The following is a 24,176-nucleotide window of genomic DNA, read 5'->3' as shown; positions in this document are numbered from 1 at the left end:
AGAAAAATCATCTAACAACTTCTCTCGTGGTTGAGGGAGAAATTCAGGTCCAAATATGTTATCAGTTCCTACTCCAAATTAAACACTTTTCACGTTTGCCATCAGTATATACAGATACAATCATTGTTAACCCAACTCACTACATGGCCACTTCTCTCCTAACACATAGATAGACGTATTAAATTTTCTTCTGTTGGGTTCCTTAGAAAGAGAGGTTAAGGGGTAGAGAAATGAAATATTTCATGGATAATAGTGGTTATGTTTTAAGGATGGACCTTAAAGAGGACCAACCTTCTGCTTTATACATCTCTCAGGCGCATTTCCAATTCTTTTGAGGCTTCATTAGAGTTTTTGATTGCCATTTTACTTTTCTCTCTTAATTCCCGACCACCCCAGAACCTATTAGTTGAAAGTACAGTATATCCAAGGAATTAGTTATCAACAACTATTTCAAAAGACTCCAGTCCTCACTGAATACTTAGAATAAATTTGTCAACTCTTCTTTTCAAGAAATTATTGCCCTGGGCTCAGTAATAAACTCTTTGGTATAGCTGCTGTAAATTTATCACTTTTACAGCAGCTCCAAACATCCAAATGCACACAAATAGGAAACAGTTGTGTGAATCGTTTCATTCCATGATAAGTGCACACTTCCTCTAGGCCTGGTGAAGGGAAGCATAGTGTCACACTTTTCTGAAGAGAAGAGGTTGTTACCCTTGCCTAACTCATTCCAATATCTACCATTTGAAAGACTGAGGGAACAGTGGCAGAGAATCAAGCTTAGGCTTCAGTGGGCTATTGTAGTAGAACTCTTCTGTAGCATTCAACTTTAAAATATACTTGATTTAAGCAATCTTAATGCTTTGACTCTTAAGGTACTTTTCACTTTCCCATACTCTTTTTTCATCTATTAGAAAAAGATGTCAAACTAAGAATACATTTTTCTGAAACTGTTACAATACTAGTGGAATGAACCTGGATCAGGATGAATACTCTGGGCTAGACTTGAAAGAAGCCTCTGCTTCTAACAAGAGAAGGCAGTGGAGAAAGACAAGACTGAGGGTTGTGTGTCAGTTTGCTCATAGCTGGGAGTCACAATTTTTGGAAATGGAGAAACCGAAGAGATTGACTGGTGGAACAGAAGATGTAAAAATACCAAGACAGTGCTAAATCTGGAGTTAGGATTTAACATGGGGGTAAATGTCAGGCCAGGGATGCAAAAAAATTAACCCTCCCAACTAACTTTTTTTTTTTTTCTCTTCTCTCTTCTTAACCTCAAGTTAAATAATGGCAGAGACAAGTCTCTTAGAGGCCGGGGCCTCTGCAGCCTCCACAGCTGCAGCTCTGGAGAACCTACAGGTGGAGGCAAGTTGCTCTGTGTGCCTGGAGTATCTCAAGGAGCCTGTCATCATTGAGTGTGGGCACAACTTCTGCAAAGCTTGCATCACTCGCTGGTGGGAGGACCTAGAGAGGGACTTCCCTTGTCCTGTATGTCGAAAGACGTCCCGCTACCGCAGTCTCCGGCCTAATCGACAGCTGGGCAGTATGGTGGAAATTGCTAAGCAGCTGCAGGCCGTCAAGCGAAAGATCCGAGATGAGAGCCTCTGCCCCCAGCACCATGAGGCCCTCAGCCTCTTCTGCTATGAGGACCAGGAGGCTGTGTGTTTGATATGTGCAATTTCCCACACCCACCGGGCCCATACCGTCGTGCCACTGGACGATGCCACACAGGAGTATAAGGTAGGGAACCAGACACTTGATTTCAATGCAGGGCAGGAAGGAGGAGCCCAGAGGATGGGAGACTCCCTGGGTAGAAAGTCATAAGTTCCTGAGGGCAAGACAGTCTCTGGTCCTCACTCTGTAGTCCCCTTGGAGCAATGTACTGGGCCGGCAGGGGCGGGTGGGGGCGGGGGGGGGGGGGTGCGGGGCGCGGACAGTGCACATAGTCCCCTCTGATTGGTTGTCCTCAGGCATGAAGAAGAGCAGTAAGAAGTACCCGCCAAATTTCTTTCTTGACTTTTGTAACACATTTGAGTATGTGTGGTCTTAGAATGTACCCTATTTTTCATAAATGAATGAAACCACACAGAGAATCTCAGACTTAAGAAGAACTGAAAAATGGTCTGGTTCCTTCATTCTGTCCCCCTGCTCAGCACACCGCTTATTTACCCACTGGTATTGGGAACAGGTAACATCATTTTAGAATAATCCCAACCAGGCTAAGCTAAACCAGCCTGTTTTCATCTTCTCCAGCTAATGGGTAACATGACACCTGGTTTAACTTACTGCTGAGACACAGGGTAAATGTTTGAGTAATAGGAACTAGAGATTTTACTGTCTTAGCACATTATCAAGTAGTTTGCCTAATTATGTTAATGAAGTCTTACAAACAAGACTTTATGGTAGTTCACAGAATAATCAAGATTTTATTTCATTTGCAAGTGGTTAGAGTTGTATAGGAAAACAAATTTAAAAGGATATCAGGGACTTCCTTGGCAGTTCAGTTGTTAAGACTCCATGCTTCCAGTGCTGCAGGGATTCAATCCTTGGTCAGGGAACTAAGGTCCTGCATGCCATGTGGCCAAAAACAGAAGAAGGATATCAGGGTACATGAGGTCACTGTCAGTACAGGCAGTTCCTTCAGTTAGAAAATGAATAGGGCTAGGGAAGAACGGAGAGTTTGTGACAACTGGACACAGTGAGATTCAATGAAAGTTTTGCAAGCAAGGAAGGCTTGGAGACAGGCTGGTGGCAGGAGGAGGGACCTATAGGAAGTTGACACTTCATGAGCAAGGAACGGAGTTGGATTAAGAGGTGGTCAGATGAAAGAGGAGAGTGAAAAAGTTGGCCTAAAGCTCAACATTCAGAAAACTGAATGGCATCTGGTCCCATCACTTCATGGCAAATAGATGGGGAAACAGTGGAAACAGTGTCAGACTTTATTTTGGGGGGCTCCAAAATCACTGCAGGTGGTGACTGCAGCCATGAAGTTAAAAGACGCCTACTCCTTGGAAGGAAAGTTATGACCAATCCAGATAGCATATTAAAAAGCAGAGACATTACTTTGCCAACAAAGGTCCATCTAGTCAAGGCTATGGTTTTTCCAGTGGTCATGTAGGGATGTGATAGTTGGACTGTGAAGAAGGCTGAGCACCGAAGAATTGATGCTTTTGAACTGTGGTGTTGGAGAAGACTCTTGAGAGTCCCTTGGACTGCAAGGAGATCCAACCAGTCCATTCTAAAGGAGATTATCCCTGGGTGTTCATTGGAAGGAGTGATGCTGAAGCTGAAACTCCAGTAATTTGGCCACCTCATGCGAAGAGTTGACTCATTGGAAAAGACTCTGATGCTGGGAGGGATTGGGGGCAGGGGGAGAAAGGGATGACAGAGGATGAGATGGCTGGATGGCATCACCGACTTGATGGACATGAGTTTGAGTAAACTCTGGGAGTTGGTGATGGGCAGGGAGGCCTGGCGTGCTGCGATTCATGGGGTCACAGAGTCGGACACGACTGAGCGACTGAACTGAACTGAGATGAATAGGAAGCAAGTAGTTTAAAACAAATGGATTAAGCTCTGAACATAGGCTGTACCAGCCAACGACAAATGTTGTTCTCCTACTTCACACCTCTCAGGAAAAACTGCAGAAGTGCCTGGAGCCCCTGGAGCAGAAGCTGCAGGAGATCAGCCGCTGTAAGTCCGCTGAGGAGAAGAAGCCTGGCGAACTCAAGGTAAAGGCAGGCAGTCCCATTTGGCCTGCCCTACAGGCAATAACTGAACATTGTTAGTCACTCAGTCATGTCCAACTGTTTGTGACCCTGTGGACTGTAGCCCACCAGGTTCCTTCTCTTCATAGAACTCTCCAGGCAGAAATACTGGAGTGGGTTGCCATTCCCTTCTCCAGGGGATCTTCCTGACCCAGGGATCAAACCCAGGTCTCCTGCATTGCAGGCAGATTCTTTACCATCTTAGCCACCAGGGAATCCCTGAACATTAGCCACACATTATTTAACTGAACATTATTTAACTGAACATTAATGACGCATTATTTAATCCACCATTTTTGGTTTATTAAAAAATGCTCTTCTCTCAAAAACGATGATATTTTATTAAGCTTGATTGTCATTAAACATTGTACTTAAATTATTTGCCATGGATTAAGACTTGAGGAGAAGGATATAAGGGGTGAAGGATTTGGCGAGTTGAGGGAGTTCATGGCCGCTGGTCTCCTTTTCTTTGTAGAGCAGGAAGGAGGCTCTTTGCTGGAGAATGTGGAAGGTGCACTGGGGAGGAAGGATGAAGAACCTGCCCGAGAGCTCCCAGAACCCCCCAGCCACATTAGGACCACATTCTCTTAATTCACATAAGCTCGAGTATGCTAGGTAGTATGGTTTCCTAGAATGTTCTTCCCCTTCCCATCTTCTACCTATAGGATTCTGTCCATCCTAAAATGAAAACCATTTACTATGTAGCCTTTCCTGACCCTTCAGAAATTCACTTTCTTAATTTTCATACAATTTCACATCTTTTCTATAGTATTATCATATTTGTAGCCTGGTGTTTTGGTATCTGCCTTATTTCTTCTATTGGATAGTGAAACATGTATGAATTTTAAGAGTAAAAATAACTAGTATTTATTGATTCCTTGGCATTAATTCATTAGGTGTTCATGACATTCCAAACTTCAAGTATTGTATTAGTTCTTATGCTTGGTTCTGCCCAGTTTTAAGTTCTAAGAGGTCAGGCTAGCCTTGCCCCAGTGGAACACAGAGAAGGTACAAGAAAAGGAGAAGGGAGTCCAGCAAAGCATATTAGGCAAGAGTGAACTTAGATACCCTATAGGGTAAGTCTTGTTATCTCCTGTTTACACAGAAGGAAACAGAACTTGAATCAGTGTCTAGTCCAAGATCATACAGCCATTATGTGGCAAAACCAGAGATACTAATTCTGTTGTTGCTGCTAAGTCGCTTCAGTCGTGTCCGACTCTGTGCGACCCCATAGACGGCAGCCCACCAGGCTCCCCCATCCCTGGGATTCTCCAGGCAAGAACACTGGAGTGGGTTGCCATTTCCTTCTCCAATGCATGAAAGTGAAAAGGGAAAGTAAAGTCGCTCAGTCATGTCCGACTCTGAGCGACCCCATGGACTGCAGCCCACCAGGCTCCTCCGTCCATGGGATTTTCCAGGCAAGAATACTGGAGTGGGGTGCCATTGCCTTCTCCGACTGATTCTGCAGGAATCAATAAATATTTATTAAGCTTCCAGTATAGGCCACACCCTGTCTTTGACACCGGGCCATTGATGACCAAAAACACGGTCCTTGCCCTCCTTGAGCTTACTGTCAGGTAGAGAAAATAGAAACAACAGACACAAAAAGCACAGCTGCAAATTCCCAAGAATATGGCAGAGAAACTCAACGTCATTAAAGCCTTCCAGAAGAAATAAATGAGATTTAGGGATTACCAAGAACTAAACAGGTTTGACATTAGTGGGAACACTAGTGTGTGTTTGTTTTTTAACAATGACAACATTTCAACAGGAAGCAAGTATTATTACCTTAGTCCTTTATGCATTTTAAAAACACACATTTGAAATTTTTAAAAGTTGAACTAATTTTGATTGCAAAGGTAAACTTTAAAAAGTTATTGTCTTGAAACACTTAAAATCTGTGAAAATGAAGCTTATTCCTAATCATTAGCTTTCCTCTTCCTATTGATCACATTCTTAAGGGTAAAGGATGGAGAAGGAAATAAAAGGTTTAAAAACCTGCTAAATGCTTGAATAGAACTGTGGTGTGGGGTTTTTTTTTTATGTAAATTATCATTTCAGTCGTCTCAGAAACTGTCACCAATCACCAACTTTCCTTCAGTGACTTTTGAATTCTCTTTCTTCCCTCTCCCTCATCCCCACCTCCAGACCCAATGCCCCTTTTATTTTTTCACATCTATAACCCATTCCTGGGGTGTAAACTGTCAGTCTCTGAAGTGACTTGAAACTTTAGCAGGCTCAGCCCTGAAATCTAAATTTATATTTTATAACAGTCCATTACTAAAATCTTACTGATTCTGATACTTTTCCAGTTTTTCCATCTATGGTTTTTATCAAGTAGATGTCTTGCAGTGTACAAATTATGACAATCTCTAACTTTCCAGTATTTGTGTTTTGCTTTTCTTGACAATTTGCGTTAGCTAGAACTTAAGAGTAAGAGATAGCAGAGCCATCTCTGCTATTAGTACTTGTCATATTATTGCAGCGGTATTACCGCGGGATCTCTGTAATAGTACTTGTCATATTATTGAGTTCTTATGTCTTGAATTTTTTTACTACAACATAAAAGTATGCTTTTTAGAAGTTAATTTAGTAAATAAAATAATTTTTTCAGCATTGGTTTATTTTTTTATCTCAATGATCTTCATCCCAAGGTATCAGTAAGGGTGCTAATGGGGATAGAGCCGTTCTTTACAGAAGGAAATATCAATGGAGAGAAACATGAGTGTCCTTTTAAACTCTTTCCAATGACACTTGAAGTCTGTGAATTCATACACATGGTGGGTGAGGAAGGTATCCTATGCCCCACTGACCCTGTTAAACATAACACCCACCCTCTGTTCTCAGAGACTGGTGGAAAGTCGCCGACAGCAGATCCTAAAGGAATTTGAAGAGCTTCACCGACGGCTGGATGAAGAGCAGCAGGTGTTACTTTCACGGCTGGAGGAGGAGGAACAGGACATTCTACAGCGCCTCCGAGAAAATGCTGCTCACCTTGGAGACAAGCGCCGGGACCTCGCCCACTTGGCTGCTGAGGTGGAGGGCAAGTGCTTACAGTCGGGCTTCGAGATGCTTAAGGTTCGACCTTTGCCCCTGCATAGCCACTCAGGCCGAGCGCAGTCTAGCTTTGCACAGGTCATTCTGTCAGCCTGCAATGCTCACTCCTCCACTCTGCCTCTCTAAATCCAGTTCTTTCTTCCAGACATGCTCAAAGGATTTTTCTCTACAGAAAGCCTTCTCTGATTTCTCACATCCCCTTTTGATCACTTCTGTGTTCTTATGTCTTGTCAACAATTACGTGCTTAATTTGTACCAAAGAAAAAACTCACTTTTTTGAGAGGAGGGCAGTCTAGTCTAAATTAGTGAAAAATCTATGCATTAAAAATTGTGTAAAATGCAGTAACTGTTACTTTTAAGTCCTGGAACTTGATTTACCTAGTGCTCAAAAAGAATAGAAAAATAGTGTGATGACACTTGAAATAATGTATAGTAACATGCTGCTTTTGATATGTAAATAGTGCCTCTAAAATGTTTGAAATAGTCTGTTTTCTTAAGCAAATGAATGGTGTTAGCAAGATTCCAGGAAACATATTTCTTATCTTAGAGATCACATTACCAGCATTTGAATCATTGAGGCTTTGTTGTATATTTACCTGCATGTTATATATTGCTTGGTATTTATTCTCATGTCCTTTCATGTATGTGTGTTCTGCCTTCCACATTAAACTGGGAAATCCTTGGCGGGGCAGAGATTTGTCTTCTTTGTCTTCTGGACCCCAAGTATTCACAAATCAGGATTGGCACTCACTTATTAATATTTATTAACCAATACTAGACAAGGGATACCAAACCACAATGGGAGAGAGTGATTCATTCCTATGCCAGCAGTCTAGAACTATCTCTACTGATTCTCGAGGAGGCAGGTGTGTGGTTGGTACTTGGGGGACAGAGCAAAGAGCAGACAATCCTATCCCTGGCATTAAGCTCCCGGTGTTCTTGAGAAACAAAGACAAACACACAGGAAACTATTTGGAAGTGACATCAATTACCAAGTTTCATGATGACTGAGAGCTGAAGGTGGGGGTTAGGTTGGGAAAGATGTACTCAGATCCCTCTGGAGTTAGTCCCCTTTGCACTGTGACCCTTAGGTTGTCCTGTGCCTGTTTAATAGTTCTAGAACTTTGGGGAGGAGGGGAACCTTTTGCCTGTAGGGCCCTTGACTACCAGGACCAATATTGCTTTCTTTTCTCCTTCCTCTAGGATGTCAAAAGTACCCTGGAAAAGTAAGTGATTCTTGTATCTCTTCGAGTGAGTTAGGTCTTGGCTTAAAGAGTAGGGGTGCAGTAAGGAGCTGGGGGAGTAAGAATGGGAAAGTCATGCAGTGTTTGGGTAGAAAAAGGGAGAAGGGTTTTTGCATCCATGAAGCCAATTACAGAGCAAATGACTGGGAGTACTAGTCTGTTCCCCTTTACCATTTGAGCATCAGGACTTCCTTGGTAGGGTAGATACCAACATAATGTAATAGAACCAGATTCGGCCTGGGCCTGTGGGTAGAATCATGTCCAAACAAGATGGAAGGAGGAATGGGTTGGGGAGTAGGGGTGATATCTCTTTGCATGAAATATAACAATACCTCCAGAAAGTTCTAAAACTCATTCTTAAGGATTTGTCCAAGGGACCACCTTTCTTTCCATAGATAGGCAAAAGAAAGCAGTGAGTACTTATCTTGAGAGAGGAGAAAGTACAAGGATGAATGATTTTAGTTTCTCCCTAAAGATGACAGCATCTGAATAGTGACTAAGCTGGAGCTTCCCCTGACCCTGCCCTTTCTTCCCCTATCTCCCCATCCCTCCTAGATGTGAGAAGGTGAAGACCATGGAGGTGACTTCAGTATCCATAGAGCTGGAAAAGAACTTCAGCAATTTCCCCCGACAGTACTTTGCACTAAGGAAAATCCTTAAACAGCTAATTGGTGAGTTGTTCCCAAAAGGAAACTAGCAAAGGGAATCAACAGAGAGAAGGAGGTCTTTAGGTCCTACTTTGTCTGGACTTCAGTTATCCCTGCAGTCACTTTTCATGCCTGTATCCACATCCACTCCTTTACCTGGCTTCTAATCTCACTCTGAGTCACAGAACTCAAAGTGAGAAGCCTCAGGTGTCATCTGCTCTTAGTCCCACATTTTGTAAATAGGGACCCAGAGAGGTTAAATAATTTGCCAAAAACTGGTCTCCTCTTAGTCCCACACTTTTCTAAATAGGGACCCAGAGAGGTTAAATAATTTGCTGAAAACTGGTCTCCTCTTGAGAATGAAAGGGAGTCTCATTAATACTTACTCAGAAAACAGGCATAAGCCAGACTGTTAGAGGAAAACAGACACATGGTCACCGTATCGCCAGACTGTAATGCTCTCTTGCTCTGTATCCTTCTTAACATTTTTCATTGTTTCTGGCCCTTGGTCTGTGCCTTGTACTTCTCCACCCAGTGAAATGCATGGTGATATCAGAGGAATAGAGGGAGGACCAGGCAGGAGCCTCAAGCACCAGCCCTTGCAGAGTCAAGAGATCATTACCTGTTTATTTTAGGGCCAGGATGAGAAGCCATTGTTCCCTCCCCTCTCCACCCCCGCCTTAGGTGACACTGAGGATTGAGAAGGTTAACCAAACCATGGGGTTCTGGGGGCTTTCAGGGGGCAGGCTCTGTAAAGGCAGGCTGGAAGAGTGAGGCGGGGGCGTTTAGCTATTCCCATCCTCATCTAGCTCCCCACTGTGGCTTCTTCCGCCAGCGGATGTGACCCTGGACCCTGAAACTGCTCATCCTAATCTAGTCCTGTCGGAAGATCGTAAGAGCGTCAAGTTCGTGGAGACAAGACTCCGGGATCTCCCTGATACACCACGGCGTTTCACCTTCTACCCTTGCGTCCTGGCTACTGAGGGTTTCACCTCGGGTCGACACTACTGGGAGGTGGAGGTGGGCGACAAGACCCACTGGGCAGTGGGCGTGTGCCGGGACTCCGTGAGCCGAAAGGGTGAACTGACCCCGCTTCCTGAGACTGGCTACTGGCGGGTGCGGCTATGGAACGGGGACAAGTACGCAGCCACCACCACGCCTTTTACCCCTTTGCACATCAAGGTGAAACCCAAGCGGGTGGGCATATTCCTAGACTATGAGGCCGGCACACTGTCTTTTTACAACGTCACAGACCGCTCTCATATCTACACCTTCACTGATACTTTTACTGAGAAACTTTGGCCCCTCTTCTATCCAGGCATCCGGGCGGGTCGGAAGAATGCTGCACCACTCACCATCAGGCCCCCAACAGATTGGGAGTGACAGGTCGGGGCATGGGAATCATCAGGGTGAGGCAGGGTCAAGATCTACAGGCCTTCCTTCCTGTGACCTGCTGGAATGTCTTCGTGTCTGCCTGGTTCTGGTTCTGAACCATGTGGGAGAACACCTTGGTTTCCCGAATGGTTTATGTGGAGGAGTAGGTGGGACTGGACTAGGTCGAGAGCACTGCAGTGTCTCCCTCCTGACAGGGTGGAGAGCTGGTCCTCAGGGGGTGGTCTCCCCTGAAGTCCATCGGGTTTGCTATTGCACAAGGACCGGTTGGGAAGGAAGGAGAGACTTTTCCAGAAACAACAAGTCTGTGGAAGGGTCTGACTTGCTCAAACCAGAGAAGGAAACAGAAACCCCTGTACAGCCTTTCAGGGGGTTCTTTGACCCAGAATAGACTTGTTTTTTTTTTTAGGAAGATCTCAGGGGTCTTTGTACCTCTAATTGAAATAAAGGTGAATGACAGTTGTTCTCATGGGTCTAGAAGTTGAGGAGTTATTTTCAGGGCAGAGATTGGGCATCGAGAAGTTTAGAACGAAGGTCAGGAAAGAGGGCTAAAGGACCCGATTCCTAGAGACTAATGAAAGAGAGAAGGGTTTCTTCGGTTCCATTATGAGTAGGATTGGCCAGAGGTAGGAATGTGAGGAGGAGGGAGTAGGAAGAAAGAGAAGCCAGGTCCCTGCCTCCATCTTCAGCAGGCCTGGCTTGTCGCCTGCTTTCTTGTAGTTGTTTGTTTCCAAGAGCTGTTACCTTGCTCATCTGGAGGGGCAAGATGCAAGAGATCATGCAAGACATGTCTACCCTCTCACTGCTTCCCCAAGGGAACTTGGAAAGGAGAGTCAGGTATTAGAGGAAAGAGAAAAGCATTCCTATCCAAAGCCCTGGCCTTAAAGAATGGCTCCAAGTAGTTGCTCCCAAGTTGTCAGCCTTGTTACCTGGCTAAGGTATCCAAGCCAGACAGGGAGAAAGAAACTGGTGTCTTCCTTACCCTGGGGACAGGGTAGAAGAGGGTAGCATGTTTAGGGGAGAGCCAGACAGGCAACTTCCTTTGGCCTGTGTGCATCTGGCCTGAAACTAGTGTTCATAAGAGCCGGTTTTTTGTTTGTTTGTTGCCATCCTTCACGTTTTGCCATTTCTCCTATCAGAGAATGTAAATCATTTTAATGTTAGGGCAAAATAAACAACCTATAGGGTACATATGTTACAGAAAAGGTAACGCAATGCATGCCAAACCAAACTAAAATGACTGGATTATCTGCTACTGGCTAATCAGGGGTTCACAGAAGACTGGGACAAGAAACTGCAGTTTATTGAGGGCATTTCAGCTCCTCCTACCACCTCAACAGGACTTCGTCCAGACTCTCCTCTTACCTTTGTGCCTTGACTGTGGTTCTTTGTGGCAAGATGCTTTGGTTGGTAAAACATAATATGGAACAAAGGATCCACTGAAGTAATCTTTGTGTCCTGTGGTAATTTGACAGTAACCTCTGTTGATGTGTTAGAAACTTGAATGTTAAAAATGCATGTTCCTTGGAGTTCCCTGGCAGTCCAGTGTCAGCACTCCACATTTTCACTGTTGGGGGCCTGGGTTTGATCCCTGGTGGGGGAACTTTAGATCCCACAAGCCTTGTAGTGTGGCCTCAAAAAAAAAAAAAAAAAGCATATTCCTGGTGCTTGCCCTCAGTGATTGATTGAGGTCTGGAGTGGGCCTGGGCATATCTGCCTTTTAAACATATGCCTTATTTGAGTCTGGAGGCCCTTGTGAAAGTAATCTGAGAGGAAATTTCAGCCTTTTCTTTCAAACTGGAGTCCTGATTGGGGCAAGGTGTGGGGGGCGGTAGTTGATAGAGGAGAGAATTCTCATCCTCTGCTGACATCGCTACCCTCTCCCCATCTCAGGGTTTATGCATATTCTGCCCCTCTACTTCTAACCTCAGGAAGGAGTGGTATTAATTATGAAGCAGAAGCAGGAGGTCAAACAGCAAAGGAGAGGCGGAGATCGAAGGGAGGGATGTGAAGTACTACAGGGGATGTTTCTTCAGGGGGAGGGGATGCTGTTGAAAGGTTTCTGTGCTCACTGCATCTGGTAAGTGGAAAAGATTGGGAGGAAGCTGTGCTTTCTAAGGGCCAGGAGCCCTCTTCCCTCCCTCCACTACCCTCATGATCCTTTCCAGCATCACTCCCACTGGCACCAGTGCCCTTTTTTTAAAAAAAAGGGAGACCTGCTGCTTCTGTCTGTAGGTCTTCCAGGCATCTGCCTTTGCCTTCAGAAGCATAGGGCAGAAAGTCTAGCTGGGTATAAACTGCACCTAACCATCTCCCATTGGAGAAGGCAATAGCACCCCACTCCAGTATTCTTGCCTGGAAAATCCCATGGACGGAGGAGCCTCTTAGGCTGCAGTCCATGGGGTCACGAAGAGTCGAACACGACTGAGCGACTTCACTTTCACTTTTCACTTTCATGCTTTGGAGAAGGAAATGGCAACCCACTCCAGTGTTCTCGCCTGGAGAATCCCAGGGATGGGGAAGCCTGGTGGGCTGCCGTCTATGGGGTCACACAGAGTCGGACACGACTGAAGCGACTTAGCAGCAGCAACCATCTCCCAACCTATCTGCCTAAAGAAGAGTCTTCTGTCCTGACGATGTTTAGGGGTTTAAGACTTCTGCTCAACTAACTTCTCCAGTCTCTGCCTAATATAATTATTGGCTTGAGAAAGACTAGGGGGAGGCCCCTGGACTCTGCAGGGGCGGAGGGGATTTGCAAATAGTTGGGTCTGTGAGGCCACAGGGTGGCGCCAGAGAAAGGAAGGCTAGAAAGAAAGGAGCGCACATGGCTCCCGGAACCACAATTCCCAGGAGGTCTTGCGCGGACGCCGGGGGCGTGGCTATCCTGGGGGCGGGGCCTGTGGACGGTCGCGTGTGGAGAGCTCGCGCAGCGCGGATGGCGGGGCCGGTGAAGGACCGCGAGGCCTTCCAGAGGCTCAACTTCTTGTACCAGGTGAGTCCACGGCGCACGCACGGCGGGGAGCCCAATGAGGAGAGCCCCCAGTGACGGCTCACTCCCCCAGGCCGCCCACTGCGTCCTCGCTCAGGATCCAGAGAACCAGGCGCTAGCGAGATTTTACTGCCACACGGAGAGGACCATAGCGAAGCGGCTTGTATTACGGCGGTAAGCGGGGTTATGGAGCCCGGCAGGGAGCGGGACGGGGGAAAGACTAGAGAGGGAGAGCGGGCGTCCAGACCACCACCTGCCTCCGCCCCCAGGGACCCCTCGGTGAAGCGAACTCTCTGCCGTGGCTGCTCTTCCCTCCTCATCCCGGGTCTGACCTGCACCCAGCGCCAGAGACGTGAGTACTCCCTCTTGCTGAGGTGGGATGTATGAGGAACACCTGCGGGCTGGGGAGGGGACGGGTAGTGATCCCTTTCTCGAGGCAGATGCGTGCCAGGTGTGGGATTTGAGTCGGTGGCTTTCTCTGAGTTGTTAACTCTACTTGGACAGACAGATCTGGGCAGTAGAAAAATGATGTTGCCCTGAGAGGCAACCTCGCCCGGCCATGATAATAGATGTTATTTGACATCATAGAGGATGATTCCCATCTTCATTCGTTCACTCAAGAATTATTTTTCTGAGATGTGTCAAGGATTTCTCTAGAATCAACATTCTCATTGAAATATGGTCTCATGGGATGGACTAAGACAGGAACAATTAGAATAGCCTAGAAAAATGCTTCGGAGAAGGCGATGGCACCCCACTCCAGTACTCTTGCCTGGAAAATCCCGTGGACGGAGGAGCCCAGTAGGCTGCAGTCCATGGGGTTGGTCAGTCAGACAGGACTGAGCTACTTCACTTTCACTTTTCACCTTCATGCATTGGAGAAGGAAATGGCAACCCACTCAAGTATTCTTGCCTGGAGAATCCCAGGGACAGGGGAGCCTGGTGGGCTGCCGTCTATGGGGTCGCACAGAGTCGGACACGACTGAAGCGACTTAGCAGTAGCAGAAAAATGCTTCAGTTAGGGGAGTAGAATACTAAGTTATTTAAACCAGTGATGGTGAGGTTCATTACAAGAGCAGGGAAGTAGGAGATGGAAGTCCTTGCCATTTGTGAGGTCTCAGGAAAGAAAATGGCAACCCACTCCAGTGTTCTTGCCTGGAGAACCCCAGGGACGGGGAAGCCTGGTAGAATGCTGTCCATGGAGTCACACAGAGTCGGACACGACTGAAGTGACTTAGCAGTAGCAGCAGGAAAGAAAGCCTGTGTTGCTGTCAAGGAACTGAGAGTTCAGGAGGTGGGCTTTGAGGTGGGCAAGGGCAAGACCTGAGGTGGGAGAGGGAAACAGGGCAGATCTTGAAGAGTCTTGTTAAGGAGTTTGGACTTTGTCTTAAAGGGTGCCAAGAAAATGATAGACTTTGTTCAGGGACCTGACGCCATCAAATTTGCGTTCAAGATGGGGAGGGAGGAGAATCCCTACTAGAAAACAATGGAGGCAACACTGGGTTCAGGAGACCTTTTCTTCTCCTAAACCTGGGCACTGTCTTTCTCCCACATGCATTCCAGGCTGCAAGGGTCAGCGCTGGACTGTACAGACCTGCCTGACATGCCAGCGCAGCCAACGGTTCCTCAACGACCCGAGGCATGTGCTCTGGGGAGACCGGCCCGAGGCCCAGCTGGGGAACCAGGCAGGTGAGAGGTGGTTGAGAAAATGGGGGTTAACCCAGGGAGTAGAGACAATGGGTAACAGATAGCCGCAGAGGACAAATGGGTGAGTTTTGGGTTGGTGTGAAAAGTGCCAGTCTTCAAAAACTAATTCTACTCATCTACTTAGATCCCAAACCACCACAGCCCTTGCCAAACACAGCCCACCCCATTCCAGCCCAGCTTCCTAAGGAGAAAGTGCAGCCTCAGAGCTCCAGTCACCCGTGATGGACTCACCTTGTCTTCCAAATAAATTTTAATTCTGCTTAATTTTGTGTAATTCCATTCTGTGAATGTTTTAGCTCTTTCCTGTTTCTGTTGCATTTCTCTGTCACCAGTTGACCTCTTCTTTGTCCTTTTTGTCTTTTGTTTTTGTCATCCTCTTAGTCCCACCATTCAGGAAGATCCCAGTTACCACTTGGCCTTGAGAAGTAACTCTCGTTTCCAGGACCCTGCCTCCCAAGTGCCCCTCCACCCTTGCCTCCTTGGTGCAATACCATGGTTGGAACTCAGGCTCCAGGGATGTTTGCAAGGCCCTGAGCTTAAGATAGTCCATTTTTAGGTAGTTCTGACTGTTGACTAAAGGGCTGGACAGACAAACTGCTGATGACACTGATGCTGTTTTTGTTTTATTTTGTTTAATATCTATTCGGCAGCACTTGAACTCTCTAGCTGTGGCATGCAAGGCTCAGTAGTTGCACCCAGGCGTGGTTTCTTCGTGGCACTTGGGATCTTAGTTCCCTGACCAGGGATACAACCTGCATCCCCTGCATTGCTAGTCAGATTGTTAACCACTGGACTACCAGGGAAGTCCCTGATGCTGTTTTTATTTTATTCTTTTTTAAATGTTATTATTGGAATATAACTACTTTACAGTGTTGTGTTCATTTCTGCTGTACAACAAAATGAATCAGCTATGTGTATACATGTATCCCCTCCCTCGGGAACCTCCCTCCCACCCCCTTATCCCATCCCAGTAGGTTATCATAGAGTACCGAGCTGAGCTTCCTGTGCTATACAGCAGCTTCCTCCTAGCTAGGTGTTTTACACATGGTAGTGTATATATGTCATTGATGCTGTTTTTAACAGAAGAAAAGAAGTTAGGGTGGGGTTGGCGGAGGGAGGGTTCAGATTCTGCAGGCCACTTTGTGTTGGGTCTTTTCCCAATCTCTATTTTCTTCTATAAAATTCTAACAAGAGACACTGTTCAACCTGAACTAATTAAAGTCAAAAGTACTAACAGAAGGACATTGGCTGATATTATACAATAAGTTCTGTAGGTAAACCTTCAGGGTTTTCTTGAGAATCAGTAAACAACAAAAATTGTTTTATTTGATATCCCTGGACAGTTTACTTGAGGACAGAATATCAGACTGACTTCTTTGCTGGATGCCAGCTACTCAGCTTACTCCAAAAGTAGACAAATAAGATTCACTATTCTCAGAATGCAGTTTTCTTTCTTCCCTTTCTCTTGTAAATCTTGGTTGCAGTTATTCATTGCTGCATAAAAATCACTGCATGATGTTGTAGCTTAAAACAATAGGTTATTTCCCCTGATTCTGTAGGCTAGACTGACTGACGGCTTGGCTGTGTGGTTATTCCATTCTGTATGGCATCAGCTGGAATCACTCAGCTGCATTTAGCTGGTGGCTGGTACCTGGTCTGGAAGACTCAAGAAGCTTCATTTGCATGTATGATACCTCATTGCTTCTCCGTGTGGCCTTGCTATGTAGCTGGCTTTGACAGCCTCACAGCTTGGCTGTCTCTGGGTGGCTGGACTTCTTACATGGCTCTGGCTTCCACAGAGAGTAATCCAAGAAGACAAGCTCCAAGGTATGAGTGCTTGTCAAGCCTCTGTTCTCATCACGCTTGCTAATGTCCCCTAGATGAGAGTAAATCACATGGCCAAGTCCAGGTTTAGTGTGGAAGGGGCTACGCTGGGGTGTGAATACTGGGAGGTTCACTGATTCCCTAAGGACCACCAGTGTAGCAATCTACCACATCCTCATTTTGCCTTTGTGCCTAACTCATTCTCTCCACTGATTCACTCACATGTGGATACATTATTTGCTTGGAAAATACTAATCTCCGTGCGAGTAACTATTCTGAGTTATTCTTTAACATTTGTCTGGAGATAGTGCCCAGTGAGTAAACTATAGCAGCCAACACAAATGTGTAGCCTGAAGTTACACTCTGTGCAGGCCTGGACCCTTTGTGGCCTCAGCTCACCTTCCTTGGCTCCCTCCTTGTCATTTCTGAGCTGGTTGGTTCGGGCACACTAAATCTGACTCTTGGCCAAGTGGTTTCAAGTGTGATTTATGAGGCCACATGACTGAACATGTCCACAGTGAGATAGCAGTGGGGTTCCTCTCACTAGAGATCATAGCCTCTTCCTCCTCCTAAAACTCTGTCCTTTTTCTTGTTTACTTATTATGACACAATAGTCAATATGTGCAAAAACAGATTTCCTGTAACAAAGAGGAAATCAAAGCCCTAGTATGCAGTAGTCAGCTTTCTTTAATGTTTCTAAGCAATTTAGTAGTCCAAAATCTGTGCTCTTTTAGGACACATTAGATAAAATTAGAGGAGAAGAAACTTATGTCATCACAATTGGTTCAAGAAAACAAGGTCTGAGAATTCCTTGGCAATCCATAGGACTCAGCACTTCCACTGCAGGGGGCACGGGTTTGATCCCTGGTCAGAAACTAAGATCCCATATGCTATGCAGCACAGCCAAAAAATAAATAAGTAAGTAAATAAGGTCTCCCAAAAGCCATAGCAACTGAGACTTAATTATTCCTGAACCTTAGATATGCTTGCTGCTGCTGCTGCTGAGTCATTTCAGTCATGTCCGACTCTGTGTGACCCCATAGACAGCAGCCCACCAGGCTCCCCCGTCCCTGGGACTCTCCAGGCAAGAACACAGGAGTGGGTTGCCATTTCCTTCTCCAAAGCGTGAAGGTGAATTCCCTCAGTCGTGTCCGACTCTTAGCGACCCCATGGACTTCAGCCTACCAGGCTTCTCCGTCCATGGGATTTTCCAGGCAGGAGTACTGGAGTGGGGTGCCATTGCCTTCTCCACTTTTAAAACTGGTAAAAAAAGAGTATTGTCAGGGGACAGAGAGGAGTTGAGAGACTGTTCTGAATTCAGAAGGGAATTCAAAAATTACTTAGATTCTCAACAAAGGGAATAAATAGTAAATAATTTTAGCTTTATGTGATAAAGTTGCTTTACCTATCAGATGAGATAATATATGTGGTGACACTTTGAAAACTGAGTATTAAGGGAACTACAGTAGAGTTTAATTAGTAATCAAAATTATACTATGGTTGTAATAACAAGCAGCAAAGTATTTTAGAAAAGACAGGTCCTGGACATCAGTGAATCTGAGTTATTGTCCCCATAGTACACATTTGTACATGAGGCAGTTTGACTGTGTTCTTTTCCTAAAGCTTCTTCCAACACTTCTTCCAACAAATGAAGTTATCCAGTTTTCCCACTGGGTATCAAAAAGCCAGGATTTCATGCATTTATTTAATAATTACTTTGTGAGGGCCTACTCTATGCCAGGCCATTTGGTTAGGAATTAGGATATACATCAATGAACAAGAGTCGGAAGTAAGACAAGAAAAAAAAAGCAACGTATGACAATAAATTATGTATTCTAAAGGGATACGTGCAACAGAAAAGGCCAAGAGAGCAAAGAAGCTGTGAAATACAGGTTCCAGGTTCAGTTAGAGCAGCCTAGGCAGGCAGCACTGAGAAGGTGTCCAGCAGACTCTGAGGGTGCCTCTTCCATACCCCCTCAGACAACCTCAGACGAGGCTACCTCTGGCAGATCCTTCCCACCTATGACAGCAGCTCCTATCTCAGGCTGAGACTATTATCTGGAAACAAGCCATGCAGGGTAGGCCCAAACTGCCAGGGAGTAATATTCCTGGGAGCAACTCCGAACAGTGAGGGATGAGTATCAGTGGGTAAATGTTCTACATAGTCTCAGGGCCTCCAGCAGAGTGGAGCCCTGGTGGCACTATTATTTAGACGTGCCCTCTATATACTTGCCTCCCTCTCTCCTTGTTTTACTCCCTATTCCCTCACCGTAGTTCCTGGGATCATCTTCCAGGTAAACTACCTGCACCCAAATCTTCGTCACTGAGTTTGCTTTGAAAGAATCCCAATTAAGAGTGCCACTTGAAAAAAAAGATTTGGGACTTCCCAAGTGGTCCAGTGATTAAGACTCCATGCTTCCACTGCACAGGGCCAGAGTTCCATCTCTGGTTGGGGGACAAAGATCCCACATGCCACCAGCTGCAGCCAAAGAAAAGAAAAAGACTTGAGGGAGGTAAAGGACCTAGTTGTTGGTTCAAAACCTCCAGGGCTTCCTAAGTAAACTCTGAAAGCAGCCCCTGTTCACAGAGGGCAGGGAGAGATGAAAGAAAGAGGTAGACCGCTCCGGGTTGGTAGGTGACAGGTTTAAAATAAGCAAGGGAACTTATTATAACAATTGAAGCTTATTCTGGACAGCAACAAGAGAAGTAGATCTCCCTACTCACCCACAAGAATCTTTATTCTATAGAGGCCTTGACAGGCTTCAGTCACGCCTTTAGTCCAGATGATTTCAACCACACCTCGCTCTCAAAGCTGTGTCCTCGGAACAGCTCCCACTGTGGGAACGGTGGGCAGAACCCACACTTGAAAGACAGGGGAGGGCTTCCCTGGTGGTCCAGTGGTTAAGAATCTGCCTGCCAATGCAGGAGACACGGGTTGATCCCTGCTGCTTATGCCGGAGGGCGACTTAGGCCTGTGCGCCACAACTACTCGGCTTGTGGGATCTGTCATAACACTGATGGGTATATCATTTAACATGCTAGTATGTTACAGTGACTGTATACCGAGGCTTAAGGTCTACTGGAGGTTGACTTGTCTGCCATCTTGGACCTAGTTGGTTCTGACCAGTTTTTGTCATGTCCTATTGCTGTGTCATTTTTGTAAAGGTTGTGCCCTGCCTCCTTCCCTCCTATTTCATATCCACTTGTTTCTCTCAAGGCCTCTTGCCTTCCAAGATGGCCCACACTCTGGGGAGTGTGTTTTTCTCTAAATAAATCCACTTCTTTGCTACCACTTTGTCAATTGCTGAATTCTTTCTGTGATGAGACATCAAGAACCTGAGCTTCATTACGTCCTCAGAACAGGTGTGTGATCTCCATCAAAAGATCATGGTTTCAAGTCCCAGTCTGAGTTGCACGATTTCAGTTCCTCACAATCAATCAGTGTTCTGGCCTCTTAAAACAATTGCTGGGACCTCCCTGGTAGCCCAGTGGCTAAGACACCACGTTCCTAATGCAGGGGGCCTGGGTTTCCCTGGTGAGGATACTAGACTCCACATGCCGAAACTGAGAGTTGGCATGCCGCTGTAACTAAGACCTGACACAGCCAAATAAATAAATAAATACTTTTAAAAACAATTGCTCATGTAAGAAGCACTCAAGATCTCAAAGTTCTGTCTTGAGTTTTGTCATTTCTTGCATCGTTGCTGTTTTCCTGATGCGTTTCAGCACTTATCTCATTGTGTCTAGTTTAGTAAGCATGTGATTGATCCTTGACTTTCTGTCTCAGCTGCTACATTTGGGTTCTGCCCTTTCTGTTGTATTATACAAGAATTAGGAAGCATTCCCTGAATACAAGAATTTTCTGTCATCAGGACTGAATATGAATTGCTGTTAATATCTTGGGTGTTGTGCAACCAAGCCTCTTAAACTTGCAAGCTCTCCAGGGTTATCTAAACCACAGTGTCCAATTTCCTCCAGTGTGCAGGAGGAGCTGATAACATCCATTCCAGAGATGTGTTTTTGCCAGAGTGAATGATCCTGAACTGTTTTGAGTTCTGATAAGCATATAGCCAACGTGGATTCCATACTGACTGCAGGAGTCCTGATCTCTTAATATTCTTGCACGAAAAATCACCAGGAGCTATGACTTAGGCATTTACAGGTTTCTTGGGTGGCAGCCTGAACTTGTCTCAGACACCATCAATTTCTTTCTTCTTCTGGCGTTGTTGGGGCTTCCACTTGGCAGAACCTTGCCAAAGCAGGCCAGGGCTATGGACTGGGAGTGGCAACTGGGAGTGACTCCCCCCCGCCACCCCCAGCGAGTAGTAACGGAGCCCCGAGGCACATGGGTCTGCTTGCAGCTGGCCATGGTGCCAAATCCGTGTCACCAGATTGATGTCGCTGCAAGAATTCCTGGAGTTCTGTACCTGCACAGTCCAGCATTGTGGCTGGTAGGTAGAGGATGTAAAATAACCATTGATGTAAGGAATAAGCGACGCAGCAATGTGTCTGAGCTGCACAGCCAGTAAGCCGCAAACACTCCCGGAACACGTCAGGGTCTGGCTCTTGCCCAGCTGCTGAGATTCTTACCATCCATTTCACTTCACTTTCGCTTGGAGGTCCGGCTGACTCCCACTTGAGAGCTTCCACAGGTCTCCCCGTATTGTCATACTTCATAGACCCCTGTACTATCCCCGCCACATGCACGGATTTGGGATCCTGTGTCTTGCAGGTTTCTTGGTTCTCCCAGCTCAGATGTGTTCCCCAAACTTGGGTGTGCCCTTTGCTTCCCAGAGATGTAGGTATAAAAGAAGAAATTCCACTTTATCCTTTGAGCTTCTTGTGTCTGGGAAGTGTGGGAAGCTGTGGGTTAGTGAGAAACGTGGAGATTCAAGGGACAGGATTCACTGCCCTTATTGTCCCTTAACTCCGGGAGATGGTGGAGGACAGAGGATCCTGGCGTGCTGCAGTCCATGGGGGTCACAAAGAATCGGACATGACTTAGCGACTGAACAACAATTGTCCCTTATTGGAAATTTGCAATATCTCAATAGGAAGATTTTTCCTCAATATAAGGGAAAATGTCAAATTGTAGAAAGAACCAGGAGGAAGAAGAGAGGATAATGTGCTTCAATGGTTCACAAGAAACCTAATACAGTTGAAAAAAGAAAAAAACAAGGAAAAGTGGCTTTCCTGAAGTTCCTCTGCAGTTGGCGTTGGTCACAAGTTGTCAGCGTCCCTCACCCAGAGTCCGCTCCTTTAAGCGCCACCTTGTGGCAGCTCCATCCCCTGATTTTGCTCTTATTCTCAGCTGATGTTGCATCCCTGCCCTCATTCCACCTAGCACCACTCATTCCAAGTCCACAAATATTTAGCACTCAAACCCAATATACCTAACAGTGCCTCAACCCAGGAGATCCATGTCCCTTGGAACCTCTGACTCAGCGTGGGCAGGCTTCTGCCCAGTGCTGCCCTGGAATCTGGTTCAGCCTTCCCTCCCACCTTTTGTGGCTGCTTCGTCCCAGGCGTTTGACCCTGGCAGGGATGCCAGTCACAGTGTGTGGCCACTGCCCTAGCTGAAACCGTCATTAACTGTCCCTGAGATTCTGCCAAACTTTCCTAACACATTTCTTTGCTTCCAGTCTTCCTCTTCTCCAAAGGCACTGCCAACAGACAGAGATTTGTAAAGCAAAATGTCATTTGGTCCTTCCTCTTATAATTTTCAGTGGCCCCCACAACCATTTCTAGAAAACATAGCTCCAAATTGCATAGTCTTGAATACATATATAGCAAAAGCTATCGATATGTAGTATACATCTTCAAAGCATTTTAATTGCAGAAAATATATTCCAAAGTCATAGTAAATAAGACTGCAGTGCAATAGGATGTCAATAATTTGCTTCCCTTTAACCATTTTACTTACAAATAATTAATCCTACCAGTAGCAGACTGAATAAAAGCCCCTAATCATATCTTAATACCTGAAAACTGTAAATAGTGCCTTAAATGGTAAAAGGGACTTCCCAGATGTGATGAAGTTGAGGCCCTTGGGGGAGGGTATCATGAATTTTCAGGGTGGGCCCAAATGTAATCATAATGGTCCTTATCAGCTAAGGAAGGAGGAGTCAGAGACAAGAAGGCAATGTGATGATGAAAGAAAAGACTGAAGGGATGTTGTTTGAATGTGGAGGGAGGGCCTACAAACCAAGAGACATAGGCAGCCTCTAGAAGCTCTAAAAGGTAAGGGAATGGGGTTTTCCTTAGAGCCTCCAGCGGGAACCAGCCCAGCTCACACCTTGACTTTAGCCCCCTGAAACTGACTGTGGACTTCTGACCTCAAAACCTCCAGACAAGTGTGTTTGCCCCTAAGATTTGGAAGACCCAACACAACTTTTCCAATTCAAACATGTGGTTCTGTTCTGATTGGAACAATGCTCTTCCAGGATCTTTCTTTTTTTTTCCAGACTGTTCAGCACAATTTATTTCAAACAGACCCTGTGTTTCAGTGTAGCTGGGAGCAGTCAATTAAAGGGATTAAAGGCAGAAAAGCTACTGCAGCAAAAATATTTTAAGTTTTTGTTCTTGTGCAGCTGTGCTTTCTCCACTTCGCAGAAATCGGAATTCCCTCACTCAACACTTTTTCTGGCTGTTGGAATTGAATGGAAGACCCTTCTTTTTCTCCTGTTGTTCAGTCACTAAATCATGTCTAACTTTTTGCAACCCAATGGACTACAACACACCAGGACTTCCTGTCCTTCACTATTTCCCAGAGTTTGCTCAGATTCATGTCTATCGAGTCAGTGATGCCATCCAACCATTTCATCCTCTATCGTCCCCTTCTCCTGCCTTCAGTCTTTCCCAGCATCAGGGTCTTTTCCAGTGAATCAGTTATTCACATCGGGAAGCCAAAGTATTTGAGCTTCAGCTTCAGCATCAGTCCTTCCAATGAATATTCAGGGTTGATTTCCTTTAGGAATGACTGGTTTGATCTCCTCAAAGTCCAAGGATTGAAAGCATCAATTCTTTGGTGCTCAGCCTTCTTTATGGTCCAACGCTCACATCCGTACACGACTACTGGAAAAACCATAGCTTTGACTTACATGAGCCTTTGTTGGCAAAGTGAGGTTTCTGTTTTAATACTTTGTCTAGGTTTGTCATAGCTTTTCTTCCAAGGAGGAAGCATCTTTTTTTCTCCTATGTATACATTTTTTAAAAGAAATCCTAAGGTCACAAAAGATTTACATATTTTCAATAGCTATATTATGCATATGGTCTAAGCATCGGAGTGGGTTTTTTTTTTTTTTTTTTTTGGTCTAAATTCCCTTAGCATGCCTAAAGACCTCATCCTTCTTCCCAGTTTATAGCTGAGCCAATGAAACTTAAAGATTCTCCTAAAACACTGTAGGTTAGGCACTGTCAGAAAAAAAAATAATTGAACCTTTGTTTCCTATTTTGTTGACCTCTCCAAACAAATCACATTTCAATTCTTGTTGACTTAACACTAGAAAGTATCAGGGAAGTCATTCCATTCTACCTCTTCCTGGTACTG

General features: G+C 45.5%; 2 protein-coding genes across 5 annotated transcripts; both read left to right on the top strand.

Moving 5' to 3' along the window:
* Positions 1-1,287: 1,287 nt before the first annotated feature.
* Positions 1,288-11,555, top strand: TRIM39 (tripartite motif containing 39). Its single transcript, XM_061399212.1, has 6 exons — positions 1,288-1,740; positions 3,636-3,731; positions 6,615-6,845; positions 8,028-8,050; positions 8,624-8,739; positions 9,551-11,555. The coding sequence occupies exons 1-6, from the start codon at positions 1,288-1,290 to the stop codon at positions 10,096-10,098; spliced, it is 1,467 nt and encodes a 488-aa protein (XP_061255196.1). The 3' UTR covers positions 10,099-11,555.
* Positions 11,556-12,339: 784 nt separating this feature from the next.
* On the top strand, positions 12,340-19,916 carry RPP21 (ribonuclease P/MRP subunit p21). 4 transcript variants are annotated; one of them, XM_061399252.1, is made up of 5 exons: positions 12,340-13,099; positions 13,170-13,270; positions 13,366-13,448; positions 14,660-14,785; positions 15,454-19,916. In XM_061399252.1, exons 1-5 carry the CDS (start codon positions 12,932-12,934, stop codon positions 15,540-15,542), a joined length of 567 nt encoding a protein of 188 aa, XP_061255236.1. In that variant the 5' UTR covers positions 12,340-12,931; the 3' UTR covers positions 15,543-19,916. The 4 variants fall into 4 exon arrangements, with proteins under 4 accessions (XP_061255236.1, XP_061255238.1, XP_061255237.1 ...); XM_061399254.1 differs by lacking the exon at positions 15,454-19,916 and adding an exon at positions 15,185-15,444 and having other exon boundaries at positions 12,444-13,099; XM_061399253.1 differs by lacking the exon at positions 15,454-19,916 and adding an exon at positions 14,928-15,067 and having other exon boundaries at positions 12,449-13,099; positions 13,194-13,270.
* Positions 19,917-24,176: the final 4,260 nt, after the last annotated feature.

Source organism: Bos javanicus, chromosome 23 (assembly GCF_032452875.1).
Source record: "Bos javanicus breed banteng chromosome 23, ARS-OSU_banteng_1.0, whole genome shotgun sequence".
NCBI lineage: Eukaryota > Metazoa > Chordata > Mammalia > Artiodactyla > Bovidae > Bos > Bos javanicus.
The sequence above is the reverse complement of the archived record's forward strand: the minus strand, read 5'-3'. Positions and strand labels throughout refer to the sequence as shown.